Genomic DNA, 13,049 nt, shown 5'->3' on the forward strand with positions numbered 1-13,049 from the left:
TGTAAGACAACGGACGGATTAACGAACCACGAACGCAGAGTGGAGAGCGCCGAGGAACTCCTTGTGAGCTGCAGCGTTGTTGTTGCACCGACCACTGCATATCGTACAAGTACCTACACCCATTATTACTGCTGCTGCTATTTGATTGAAGACACTGTCACACACACACAACACTCGCTTGCGTACACCCCTTTAGTGATCACTAATCCGCAGTTTTCTATGATATCTAAGTTCTCAATATAAAACTCCAGTCTAGTGCCTTACACTCCCTTTATACCTCTCGCTTCTTCGCTTCGACATGCCCCCGTTGACGAAGGAGGAACTTTGGTCGTCTGGTCAAGACGAGGACGTAGAAGTGAATCAACGAGCCCTCATTGATAGTGAGGTTATCTCTTTTATCCCTCCTGTTTGCCGCTTCACTTACGTTTGCATCTAGAAATATTGGCCAGGTATTCGGGCGAACATACTAGTAAGCTGGGTAGCTCAACTTTGCGTCATTTCCATTGACTTACTTGAGATGGCTGCAGTTTTCAGAGAGCTTTTGCAAAACTCAGATGATGCCGGAGCTCAACATGTCCAAGTCAAGTTTTACACCAAAGAGGGTTTAGAGGCTCTAAAAAGTGATCAAAAGCCAGGCAAACTGCCAGATGCAAAGACTGCCTTGGTACATCGTTCACTTATTCAGCCCTGCACTAGGAAACTAAAGTTATTCAGATACACAGCTATATCGTCTCGAATGATGGGATACCGTTTCGAACGGAAGATTGGCAAAGGCTCAAGAAGATCGCGGAAGGCAATCCTGATGAAGAGAAAATTGGGGCGTCAGTTATTCACTCCGTGACAATTTATTGTGCTATCTTACTGTACTGATCATATACCATTTAGTTTTGGAGTAGGCTTCTATTCGCTATTCAGCGTATGCGGTGAGCTCTAATTTGCCGCCGATGTACTGTACTGGGCTGAAACAGATTGATAGATGGGCCATTCGTTGAATCTGGGGACAAATGGATGGCTTTCCATTGGAAAGATGGGAAGGATAAGCTGCTTGCTCGGTCAGGCCATCTTCCTAAATCTATGGAGAACCCGTCCTCTCTCTCCGGCAATCCCTGGACGACGTTCTCAATGGCTCTACGCGAACCGTCACCTCTTGAAGGGCCATTGGAGCTCGCTCGATTCTTTGTGACTTCTATCACTTTCATGCGGACGGTCAAGAAGATCGAGATGCTTGTTGATGGCATCAGTGTTTTGGAAGTGGAAAAGGTGGTGAAACGGAAAGAGAGAGCAGAAAAAGGGGGACTGAATACCACGGCTTCAGGTGGGATGATGACAGTCATGAATGTCGATGTCACCGATATGATCATTACAGCTAAAATCATGAATTGGCTTGAAGGTGTGTACGGCATCGAATTGTTGGTTTGTTGACTTACAAGCACTAGTTGCCGGGTTCTCCCCTCCGCCTTTGCCGAGTACAATCTCACAATTTGCCAAACCCGCGCGAGGCTTGGCCTCTATGATATCCAGTTCATTTTTCGGTCGTTATGCTTCGTCACCGACCCCGCCACCATCTTCAAACGTACAGGACCCTCCATCAACGATCGAAAACGCCAAGGAGATCACCACTTTCTACCGTGATATCCTCATATATCAAGGCAATGTCAAAGTTAATGTCTCGCAAGCTTTCGCTCGTGAACTAGAGCGCGCAACCAAGAAGCCCGCACCAGATAGAATGCCAGCTAGTATTGTCTACTCACGAGGGACTGACGATGATGAGGCCAAAGACTTGAATGGGAAGCCTTTCAAGAAGGATGTTGCCGGAGTCTTTGATGGTCTGTGCCCAAAGTTGGATTCTGATATGTCGGCGAAGGTGTTCATAGGACAACCCACTGGTCAAACAACAGGCATAGGGGGACATGTTGCCTCGCGATTTATTCCTACAGTCGAAAGAGAGTCTATCGATCTCGTCAACAAGCATGTGTCTCATTGGAATCGGCAACTCCTCTGGGTGGCAGGTTATCTATGTCGATTGATCTATGAGCTTGAAATGCAAGGCATTGCGGACGAATGGGTCAAAACCTCAAAGACTGACGACCTTGGCCTTTCTCGGCTTACGGCTAGAGCATTGCATGTCATCAAATTTTTCAACTTTAGGCCGACCACTCCATCAACAGTAGTCGGTCAAGAAATGGAAGCATCATTTTATGGCTGTTCGAAAAACAATCAGCTATTCCCGATCTTATCGGAACAAGGTGTGCAGCCTGTCAAGGATGTTCGGATGCCACAGGCATCAATTAGCAAGTTCTTGCCCGAATTGCCTGTAATATCCTCTGCTGTGCTTGACCAGGCTATTCGGCTGACGGGGCGGTTACATGCTCAACGATTGTTGGTGGATATATCCTACGACGACGTTGTGAAGCAACTTGGAAAGCGGCCTCTGACTCAAGAGGAGGCTGTAGATTGTCTTAAATGGTGGGAAGATATGGCCAGTATCGAAGGCTTCAATTTGTCGCTTCGCAATCGTCTTCTCGATGCCGCAATTGTCTTGCGCGATGATGGTAAAATTCTCCCGTTATCAATGGTTCAAACTTTCATACGTCCACATTCCGGAACGATATCCCCAGACATGCCTATCCCACAACATACAATTCCGTACAGCATTACCAAAAACCTTCGCGCAAATTCCATTAATAGGATCTTTGGATGGACGGAACTCAATTTGCTTCAGTACATATCCTTCCTCACAAATTCCCCAATGTCGAAACCTGCGACGGATCCCTCCACGGACATTCGCTCCTCTCCTGAATTCTCAGAGAAAGTGTTGACAATGTTGGGTCGCTCATGGCCCAATTTACCTTCTAATATCCAGTCTGCCATAATTCTTGAGCTGAAGGATGTTGAGTGCATACCGACGAAGATGGGCATGAAGAAAACCCGTGAGACATATTTTGAAGGAAATTTGCTGTTCGATGATCTCCCGATCATAGCATTGCCCAAAGGGACAGCCCTAAGAGGAAGTATGGAGAAAATGTTACTGGCTATCGGAGTGAGAAAAACGGTGGATCTACAATTAGTCTTCTCCAGGTACGTATTCATACTTTTTTGTTGAAAATTGGTATGATAAGGGCCATGCTGATAAGGCGGCAAGGCTTATAGGAGGAGGTACTTGGTCTTGCCAGGATCTTATGCGTTACCTAGTGTCCGTCAAAGACACCCTCTCAGACGAGGAATTGAAGCGTCTTCGACAGACCGCTGCATTTCCCCTCCTTGTCGAACATCCAGAGGAGGGGAAGGAACTTCACCCGGTTAGGCAAAAGCCTTGGCAATTGTATGAGCCCACAGAAGCGATGAGAGGTCTGGGATTACCAGTACTAGACTGGGGAAATGGAAAATGGAGATCCAATTCTGATGAAGGTTCGTCGATCCCAGGGGCTCGCAGAGTTAACTAATTTGTCAATAGCCAAACTCCTCTTTACACTTGGACTGAACCGCTATCCCCCCATAGATGCTCTTCTAAAAATCGCTGCAGGTCGTGCACCACTTAATCAAAGAGCTTTGGAATACCTACTTTCAAATCATCAAAATCACTATCCGACGTTCAAATCTGACGCTTACCCTGATATCGCGTTCATTCCAGCCATCAACACAAAAGGCATTAACATTTTGGCTAAACCTGGTGAAGTATTCACAAATCCAGAATGTGCCATGCTCGGATTTGCTGTAGCGCAACCTTATGTAGCGAGTCCAGAAAACGCTGCTAAGCTTGGCATTCAAAAAGATCCACCTTTGGAACAGTTACTCATCGCATTGATCAATAATGTGACAGTTGATGTTGGTGCGGCGCGTAAAATCTTCGAGGTGAGTTGGCAGAGCAGCCCGATATTCCATTGTTTGATCCTGCGCTGACGCGGCCATAAGTATATTGGCACATTCATTGGTCATGCCACTCCTTCTTCTGTCGATCGCCTTCGGCATACGGCCTTCATCCCAGTCCAAAAAGGTGCTGATCCGTCCTCCGTCGTAATGTTTAAACCCTCTCAGGTATACTTTGTCTCCGGAGACAGTGAGGATGATCTGTATTCTTCAGCCTTTACTTTCATCGACTTTGGGCTCAGAGCCAACATGTTTCTCCGATACTGCGGTGTAAAGAGCGAGCCATCTGTTAAGGATATTACGCTGTTATTAATGAAGGATTCTGTGGAAATGCTGAGGCAGGCAGGATCTTCAGAGAGATACCTCGAGCAGCTGCGCCTCATAGCAGCTAACTGGAATCGTCTTGATAACCAGACTCGAAGTGCGATGAAAGCTGCGCCATTTCTCCTTGCGTCTCAACGTATACCGATGAGCAAAAAGAGCTTATCTATGGTAACGCAGCCGGTCGGAGGTGATGACGAATACTATAGAGAATGGGTGCTATGTCGAGCAAGCGAAATCGTTCTTGTGGACAGGGTTGCATACGCCCAGTATTTCGGACAGTATATCCTGTCTGCCCCTGAGGTGAAATTTCTATTCATTTGAGTTAGACGTTTATCTGACCGATCGATATTAGGAGCGAATTCTGGAAGATTTCTACTTGGAGCTTGGAGCTAAGCCTTTGTCATCGCTCGTTGAGAGCAAGTACATCTCGACTCCACTTCGTAACCATTCAACTTCTGATAAGGCTCTCGCTTTACGTCAACATGTCTTGGAGCGACTTGCCATATTCCTTTCAGATCGCCGCAAAAGTGCCATTTACACTATAGAAGAACTCGCTCGCGAAAATAAGTTTCGCGTAGAAGAAGTGCAATCTTTGAAGGTACAACACCTGTATCGGAAAGGCAATAAAGAACAAATCCATCTTCAGTCTCTTTACGCCTTTGCTTCAGCGGGGAAGGGCAGGTCAATCATACTCACTATTTCTGTCACAGCCGAGCCCGACTATTATGACGTTGCCTCAGCACTGTGTGAGGTGCTTTTTAAGTCTCAAAAAGCAGATGAAGCACTGCTGCTGTTTTCGATGCTGACTACTCCCCTTCTCGCATTGAGGAAGAGGGGGTTCAATGTGGACAGGATACTCAATCAGCAGAGAGAAGAGAAGTTGAGACTTGAGGCCGAAGCAAGGAAAAATAAGGAAACAGTCGGACCTCAGGAGCAAGGATCAACAGAAGTGAAGGCGCAAAATAAAGAAAACTCGGCCCGACATGCTTCTGTATCAGGAGAGTCGTATGGGGTAAAAGGTCTGTTCAACAAACTGAGCAGGGGCTCGACAAGTCGGTTAAAGGAAAAAGAGGTGGAAATGCCCGGTGGCATGCCGGGAGGATTACCGGCGAATACTGTCCAACGCGTGGCAAAGCAAAATCAGTCGTCAACAGGAGGAGTATCAGAAGATTTGGTGAATGGGAACAAATCGCCGGGAGTCACGGGGCAAACACGTCATGGGAGATCTACCAAGAGACCTACGGATCTCTCCAATATCCGTAAGCAGGACGATCAGCGTTATCATGAAACTAACGTATAAAATGCGTGGGATGCAGGGGCAACGGTCAAGAAAGCCATGGACGCCTCGCGACCGGAGACTTCCATTCTAATACGGGATAGTCGCCAGGCAGTGAATGACGTCTCCGAATCCCAGGCCGATTACTGCGACACTAGCGTGCATGTGGATTTGGTAATGGGTGCGTTTGCTGATCTATTCCTTCCAAAAGTTTACTAATAGATTTTAGCGTTTGATGCGTCCCCAGACTCTGGAATGCCCCTTCAAGTCTGGTGCCCCCGAGGTACGCCGGCGACGGTGCGTCTACGCTGAGAGATTAACAGAGTTTTAGATGTTAGTTATCCCAACGACTTCTTCAGGGATAAAATGGAGATATGCGTTCGATTTGCTCGAGACGTATTGATACCAATCTGTCAGGTCTTCTTGGTGGGTTCATGCCGTTCAAGCCCCATTTCTTTAATTGCTGAAAAGTTGGAGTCCAGTTGAGACCAGCGGTGATCAACATTTTCTGGGATCATGAAGGCCCGACGATTGCGTTCAATAGAGGCGGCACAATTTTTTGCAACGCGTGCGTAATATAATATTGTATGAGAAACAGCTACTAAGATATCATATCACAGGAGATATTTCGGGGCATGGCGTGAGTATGACGGGTAATGGTGAATGGGCCATGTTGACGCCTCTTTGCGACAGACAATGACATGTGTATAAGGGGTCAGCACAAGGAACCCTGGATTTCATGGTACTTCAGCATCGCGCACGGTAAGCCGTATTGCAACCCTAAGCAATGTGTAGCCTCGCTGACATTACACACTTGTTCCTGTAGAGCTCGCTCACAATCTTGGTAAGTCAAAGGTGAAGCAAGACTCTGCGTGGACTGACTTGCAATCACAGAATCGGCTCACAATGCTTCTCACGAGTTCTACTTTTCAAGCATATCTGAGCAGTATCTACTCAGCTTGGCCGCACTTCTCCAAGATAGAACATCTATCAATAGGTGATGTAAAAGTCCCCCGCTAGGCTGCATCCCAGGACAAAATCATTTTTGATAGATTGATGAATGCGATGGATTATGTTGACTTGAATTTGGTTAGATATTCAACTTTTATTTTCCAGTGTATTTTCCAGTGTATTTTCCAGTGTATCTTCTGGGAATAAGTCGACTCCCTCAATAAGAGGTGACGCTGGAGGTTTTTCTGGCAAGCCCGTCAGAGGGTCTATAGGCCAAAGGCCATCATTGATCCAGCTTGCAATTAATATTTTAATCTTTTTCCGCCCTGATTAATGGTATTCTTCTACATCTGTAATGGCGAGAATTGGTGACTCACTACTAGTCCGAGCCTCATTCCCTTAGTAAATTTCCTACCATCGTGCAGATTTTTGGCCAGCTCCTTCATCCCTCCTTGCCAAAGATCTCTTGATGCTTCAGCGCCTTCTTGGCTGAGTGCCTCTTCTATTCTGGCCACAGACGGGTGTTTTGGCTGTCTTGGTGGTCTTGGCAGCGGAGGGGGAGGTTGTTCCGGGACAAGGTATGTAGCAGGCAAGGATTGTGTAGTCGGTGTCTCTGGGAAAGGAAGTCCAGCCATGAACAACCGCCGGCGGTACTCGAAGAACTCTACGCCTGGGAATAGGGGTCGGCAAGAGGCCCAGTTCTGTTAAGACAAGAGCTTGAACTTACCTGTGCTTGGGATCTGGATCAAGGACGGGGAGGAAGGGTCTGCCATGAGGGCGAATGGAGGCCTGGAGGTTGAGAGTTGGGGACGAAAGACGGTTGAGGAGGGAAAGTTGCGAAGTGAATAACGAAATGATATTATTATGAAGTGATATTTATTGATCGAAAACCAGTCGGACGTCGCCGAAAAAATGGGGCCCCGCATCCTTTATTTTATGCGGTGCGTCCTGGATCAACAGCAGCGACGGCCCGGGAAACAGTGATATATTGATAACCAAATATACATAAACATCTCCCGTAATCACCACCAATGGCCACCCCTCCTATCGCCCTCCTCAATGATCAGCTAATTACCACAATTTCCTCAAATGCAGACCACAACTCCGACGAGCAACCTTCATCCAAGCCCGCACTGAAGACACAGGACAGTCTTCAAAACACCCGTAACTTTGTGAGTAAAGCTATTGCCGTGGTTGGCTATTCAGTTAACCCTTGTACAGTACGGCGCCCATTCAGACTTATCATCAGGGGATTCAGCCCATCATCCACCATCCGTCTCCTCAAGGTTGAGAGACAAAGTGGTCCGAGCGCAATCCAATTCTCACATATCAGCTCTCTCCCCCCGGCCAACCTCGCCTTCCTCCGGGCCTTTGCCTACTACTTCACCCCAGAGATCCCCCATCCCTTTGCCTACCCCCAAGGGGTTTCTGACTCCGAAAAAGCCAGCCGCCGCCGAAAGATTAGAGAAGAGTAAGGCCAGACGATTAATGCCCTCCGGTGTCTCCAATGTAGGAAGTACATTTGATGCCAAAATCTCTGGTAACTCAGAGGTAGAGGGCAATGATGCTTTGCGAGCCCCATCTCCTTTTGAGCAATATTCGGCCGTCGAGATTCCTCGCAATCAGGGAGTACGCACTAACTCCACTCCCGAAAGGCCTCTTCCTCTTCACAGTACGCTTACGGCTTGGGAAACGGGTTTGGCCACTGCCCCCCGTAATGTACCCCCAATACTTGCTTCTGCCTCAGCCTCTCAAGAAGGATGGGACAGATCCCTGAGACATAGTCTCATTACAGCCTCATCCCCACCGAAGGGCGCCCCGATGGAATTATCGTCAGATAATCTCGTCCGACGCGAAGCAGGAGAAAAGCCAAGCTTGAGGGATCTCAAGCGACAGTCTCACTCCAGAACAACTTTCGAACGCATCCGACATCAAAATAACGTTTCAAAGCCGAATCGGCAAAGAAAGTATATGTCCTTTGAAAACCCTCTTTCGACTTTCATTTTGGGCGGGCATGTCCTCATAGGAGGGGACACATGGTACTCGATGGCATTAGTGTTAGCTATGCTTCTGGGTATATCGGGGGTATGGCTGGGTACTACAGGGGTATGGATGTGGCTGCATGGGACAGAGTACGGGTTGGCAAAGGGAGGCGGGATAGCAGCCACAATCATATTTGTGTGCGTGTATATTGAGTATAAACGTCAATCTACAACTATCTGATGAACGATCTTGTAGTTATCTCTTTGGAATGACAACAACTTCTTTTGTTGTTACAGCATTTCGTGACCCAGGTGAGGTGTGCATTTTCGTATCTCATGTATCGGCCCCCTAATGGCGTCTCAGGAATCATTCCTCGCAGGCTAGATCCAGACCCTCCTATGGCTCAAGTCGATGATTGGTGGGAAGCCTATCCCAGGGAGCTGACAGTGCAAAATGGTCGGTGAGCAACAATCTTCTTCATCATCATCTCGCTTATTGTAATACTAAAATTCAATTTAGAGTATCCGTTAAATATTGTGAGACTTGCGAGACATATAGACCGCCGCGATGTAGCCATTGTCGACTAGTGAGCTCTCAGTGCCCATGGCACGTCTGGTTGACTCAATTTTGAATGCAGTGTGGCAATTGCGTAGACGGCATAGGTATGTGGGAGATGGGCTAATACGAGGCCTGTAGTTGATCTGCTTTGTAGATCATCATTGCTCGTATCTTCACACATGCGTAGGCAAGCGAAACTACTTTTCTTTTATTGTCCTTCTGATTACATCGGTATGTACTACTATCTCTTGGTATACGTCAATAACCTCGCAAAGAGTATATCGGACATTTACATCGTCATATTATCCGCCATCCATTTTTCCCTCCTATGTCATCACGATAATATCTCTTTCAAAAGTGCGCTCAGCAATTCACCTGGGGCAGCTGTTAGCTTCTTATTGGGGATCCTCGCCATCATACCGGTACTGTTCCTGTTGCAGTATCATATCAGGGTGAGCCTACTTGCCATGATGGCGGATTTCTCCACAAATGTCACAGCTGAAAACTTGTTCAAAAGCTACTGTTGTTCAATATTACTACTCTTGAGCAGGTGAGTGTAATAATAGATCCCATTGACAGCTAATTTGCGTCTACCAGATCCGGGCCAACACGTCAAAATCATTATTCGCCATGCCTAAGCGGCCAGACAACCCCTTTTCGGGCCCTTCTCTTGTATCGAACGTCCTTCTTGCTTCACTGGCGAGGCCTCAATTCCCGAGCTGGATTGATGCAAGCGGATGGAAGCAGGAAGATAAACGCCAAATTAACCCCGCATTGAGGGACTGGCGATTTGGGCGCGAATGGGCTTAATACATCAATTCAAGCATTCATCTGTCTGCTTGCATCGATGACCGACTACCTATAAAGATAGATGACGGTATGTTATATATAATCAGAGATATGAGCAATACAACCATCGTTCAAAAGCAGTTAAAAAGACTGATATATTATTTGAATCTCGGTCTTATATTTACTTTTCGCCCTGACCGTCGTTATTCGTGCCCTTCCTGTAGGGAGAGAAGCCTGCCTGCTCCCTAACAGCCGCTGCTAAAGCAGACCAATCCTGGTCTGGGCCACCCAGCTCTTTGGCACGTTCGAGATTGTCATGAGCACGCTGAATTGTGGGCAAAGGGCAGGGGTGACCCAGGTCTGCACCGAGACTCATCATGTTTCGGGCATCTGCAAACAATATATCAGTTTAGCTTGCGGAGATGTTAAAATTGACAAACCCTTCAAGCCACCATTGACACTGAACCCCGAACCAGATGGAAATTCTCCCTTAGCAATTAGGTTAGAATAGGCAGTCAAAGGAGGAGCGGGAAACAGTTGCTCTAAACACAAACACCGCCGCTCAGCATGTGCGTCTAATTTGCAACCTCAGCAACTCACGAATGAAGCCATTAAAAATAGATGGCTCCAGGCCAACGGCATCACCAAGAGTGAAGGCTTCTGCCAATAGTTCAATCCACCCGAGAAGCACCATGTTTCCCATAGATTTGAGAGAGCTTGCTGTGAACGGTTTGGTTAGCAAGTCTTCCTAAGTCCTCTACAAAAAGACATACCGAGCTTGACATCTTCTCCAACATCGACAAACCTATCACCGATGGCAGGGATCAGATGCTTTTTGATCTCCGACTTAACATTGGCCGGGCCAGAGAGGACAACGAGTAATTTAGCAGCTTCAGCAGCTGGCGGTCGGCCGAACACGGGAGAAGCAATGTAAGTCGCTCCAATAGACTTGGCTTGTTCCGCAAGTTTGGCTTGATGACAGAAAAAAAGGTTAGTTTCTGATACAAGGAAGAAAGACACTTGTATTAAATAGATGCTTACCAGAAGTGATAGCCTTCAGGCTGGACTGGTCAACGAAAATGACATTTCTTCCCTCGGTAGCTTTGAACATCTTCTCATAGACGTCCTCGGCCGCCTTGTCATCGATCAAACTGCTGAGTACGATATCGGACTTCTTGACAACGTCCTCAACATTGTCCGCATAGAAGGCATCCGGAATGGCATCCTTGACCAAAGCGTACTTGGCTGAAGACCTATTCCAAATGGAAATGGAGGGGAAGCCAGAGGAAGCGGCATATTTCGCGAGATTGCGAACAATGGGAACGCCCATGTTGCCGAGACCAATGTAGCCGAATCTGGGAGACATCGTAGACGTTTTTGTAGGGAGTAGATCAGAAGGTATGTGGATGTGGTGGTGATGTGGGTGGTCTAACCATTCTATATATATCTTTGACAGGAGCAACGCTTTGTGACATTATCATGAGTCATCAGCGGATTCGGATCTGGCAGCGGAAGTGGGCGAAGCGAGGAAATAGATAACCGAAAGGTCCGTTCGTGTTACACAAGCAGTTCCTGAATCCGCAGCAGCGGCCTTTTCCATTCCCAAGCTCGACACCATCTTCCCTCCGCCCGTGAATCCATTTTGCGCAGACGGCTGCCGAAAGCAACGTCCGGAAGAATAGCACTATGATCCCATCACCCCGATCCTTCCTTGCCGGTTGGAGGCCTGAGTCTCAAATACCTCCAGATATTCCACCACTCGTAGCGGCCGAGATCGCACAAGAATAGTGAGTGCGGCGTCCGAGCGGCCTTTCAACGCCTCATAAAAACGTGGTTGGCCATTATAACGTTTCTTCCCCCAGTGCTTCGCTGAGAGCTCCAAATGGGTGCCCCAAAGGGATGTTTCTCGTTCCCACAGAGGAAACGCTCTTGAGATGGCATGGCGTCCTCTTTCTACATCATGGTGAGTCCGAAGACCGCTGTCGCTTAATTTCCAGTAACAGGTGGAGGTCGGTGGAGGGTGGAGGCTGACTGAGGGCTGAAACGTTCCGTGGGCTGATGGAAATCTACTTCTCGACTTGAAATTAATAATTGAACAAGGTCCATATTCGGGCTCTATCCTGCGATTTACTGTTGGTTTCCCTTCGAACTATCCTCAAAGTGGCCCTACAGTTCGTTTCAACTCAGATGTATTTCATCGTAAGTAATATTGATTGTCATAATCAATAGCTCAAGATTGCTAGCTCTGGTTGATGCAAGGACAAAAATTTGGCATCCCCGAGGCAATACAGTGCAATGGAGGCAGGTTTTACCATCTCTTGCTTGTCGACCGGATCCGTCGTCTGTCAGAGATCATCGGTTGACCATGTTTGCTATAGACCAAAAGTGGATCATGTCTCCCGGCTACTGCATGAACTCAAGATTAGTTTCAGTCCCGTAACTTTGGATTTAATTGAAGAGGGAGAGGCAGTTAACAAACACGTTTGGTCGTACGTCTAAGGTACTATTTGGCGCTATCTGATGATGCGCTGACAAATGCTGTCATTGACCATCGTGACACATATGGCTTGCCTTGCACGATCATTTTTATTTTGCAATCTCAGGCTATATCAACATTCTCGCCAAACGTTCATTTCCATGACAGCTCAACGTGCTGTACACTCTGCGTCCCAAGCGGTTCTCTTTCCCGCGGCCTATCCTCAAACGCCATCATCCACGACCCCTCCAAGAAGGCGACAAGCATCCATGAATAGCTTATCTTCTGATGATGGACCAAATGAGCCTGTAATCAGTTTTAAAGAGGTCAATCTCGATGAGAAAGAACAGCTATTGGCCCGGCTGAGAAGGGCTTATGAGTGTGACAAATAGGCCATACCAATTCTGTTGTAGGTAGTCATGTGATTACACTACTTGTCTTCGTTCTCCTCATCAACAATCAATGAAGCTTTGACTTTTCAATAAGAAACCAGAGGCAGATCATGGTATACTTATGGATCATCCTGGCCGAAAGCGCAACGAATAATCCGAATCATTATTATTCAAGGTGTCATGCGAATTGCCCCGTGCCATCATCGCAAACAAGCGATTTCGACAGAAGAAAATCCACTGAAACTTATAAATGCCCCGGACAAATGCATGCTTAAACAGGATACCTGAGGTGTTCAAGTAGCTTTATAGGTTTGGAAGTTTTAGGAGTAAGCAAGGTGGACAACGCTGGGGATGAAAAACAATCGGTCAAGTGATTTAAAAATAAGTTACTAGTGTACTTGTTATAATAATATGCACATAACCACTAAATAAT

General features: G+C 47.1%; 5 protein-coding genes; 3 read left to right on the forward strand and 2 right to left on the reverse strand.

Moving 5' to 3' along the window:
* The first annotated feature begins 11 nt into the window (after positions 1-11).
* On the forward strand, positions 12-6,552 carry CNAG_00272 (hypothetical protein). XM_012190846.1 has 19 exons: positions 12-380; positions 437-469; positions 528-664; positions 715-821; positions 886-923; positions 977-1,390; positions 1,437-3,078; positions 3,143-3,408; positions 3,455-3,852; positions 3,913-4,491; positions 4,544-5,450; positions 5,508-5,648; positions 5,697-5,750; positions 5,799-5,893; positions 5,950-6,035; positions 6,088-6,107; positions 6,161-6,229; positions 6,294-6,311; positions 6,362-6,552. The coding sequence occupies exons 1-19, from the start codon at positions 299-301 to the stop codon at positions 6,466-6,468; spliced, it is 5,193 nt and encodes a 1,730-aa protein (XP_012046236.1). The 5' UTR covers positions 12-298; the 3' UTR covers positions 6,469-6,552.
* On the reverse strand, positions 5,996-7,252 carry CNAG_00273 (hypothetical protein). XM_012190847.1 has 3 exons: positions 7,146-7,252; positions 6,796-7,088; positions 5,996-6,733 (listed from the first exon to the last, which is right to left on the reverse strand). The coding sequence occupies exons 1-3, from the start codon at positions 7,189-7,191 to the stop codon at positions 6,566-6,568; spliced, it is 507 nt and encodes a 168-aa protein (XP_012046237.1). The 5' UTR covers positions 7,192-7,252; the 3' UTR covers positions 5,996-6,565.
* Positions 7,253-7,390: 138 nt separating this feature from the next.
* CNAG_00274 (hypothetical protein) lies at positions 7,391-10,612 on the forward strand. XM_012190848.1 has 10 exons: positions 7,391-7,590; positions 7,640-8,598; positions 8,657-8,712; positions 8,765-8,861; positions 8,921-8,987; positions 9,039-9,063; positions 9,114-9,190; positions 9,235-9,411; positions 9,477-9,509; positions 9,557-10,612. The coding sequence occupies exons 1-10, from the start codon at positions 7,450-7,452 to the stop codon at positions 9,767-9,769; spliced, it is 1,845 nt and encodes a 614-aa protein (XP_012046238.1). The 5' UTR covers positions 7,391-7,449; the 3' UTR covers positions 9,770-10,612.
* CNAG_00275 (hypothetical protein) lies at positions 9,180-11,683 on the reverse strand. XM_012191236.1 has 5 exons: positions 10,790-11,683; positions 10,522-10,719; positions 10,349-10,468; positions 10,189-10,290; positions 9,180-10,138 (listed from the first exon to the last, which is right to left on the reverse strand). The coding sequence occupies exons 1-5, from the start codon at positions 11,112-11,114 to the stop codon at positions 9,930-9,932; spliced, it is 954 nt and encodes a 317-aa protein (XP_012046626.1). The 5' UTR covers positions 11,115-11,683; the 3' UTR covers positions 9,180-9,929.
* Positions 11,197-13,038, forward strand: CNAG_00276 (hypothetical protein). XM_012191237.1 has 6 exons: positions 11,197-11,535; positions 11,611-11,711; positions 11,849-11,947; positions 11,992-12,049; positions 12,127-12,237; positions 12,352-13,038. Exons 1-6 carry the CDS (start codon positions 11,435-11,437, stop codon positions 12,614-12,616), a joined length of 735 nt encoding a protein of 244 aa, XP_012046627.1. The 5' UTR covers positions 11,197-11,434; the 3' UTR covers positions 12,617-13,038.
* Positions 13,039-13,049: the final 11 nt, after the last annotated feature.

This window comes from Cryptococcus neoformans, chromosome 1 (assembly GCF_000149245.1).
Source record: "Cryptococcus neoformans var. grubii H99 chromosome 1, complete sequence".
NCBI lineage: Eukaryota > Fungi > Basidiomycota > Tremellomycetes > Tremellales > Cryptococcaceae > Cryptococcus > Cryptococcus neoformans.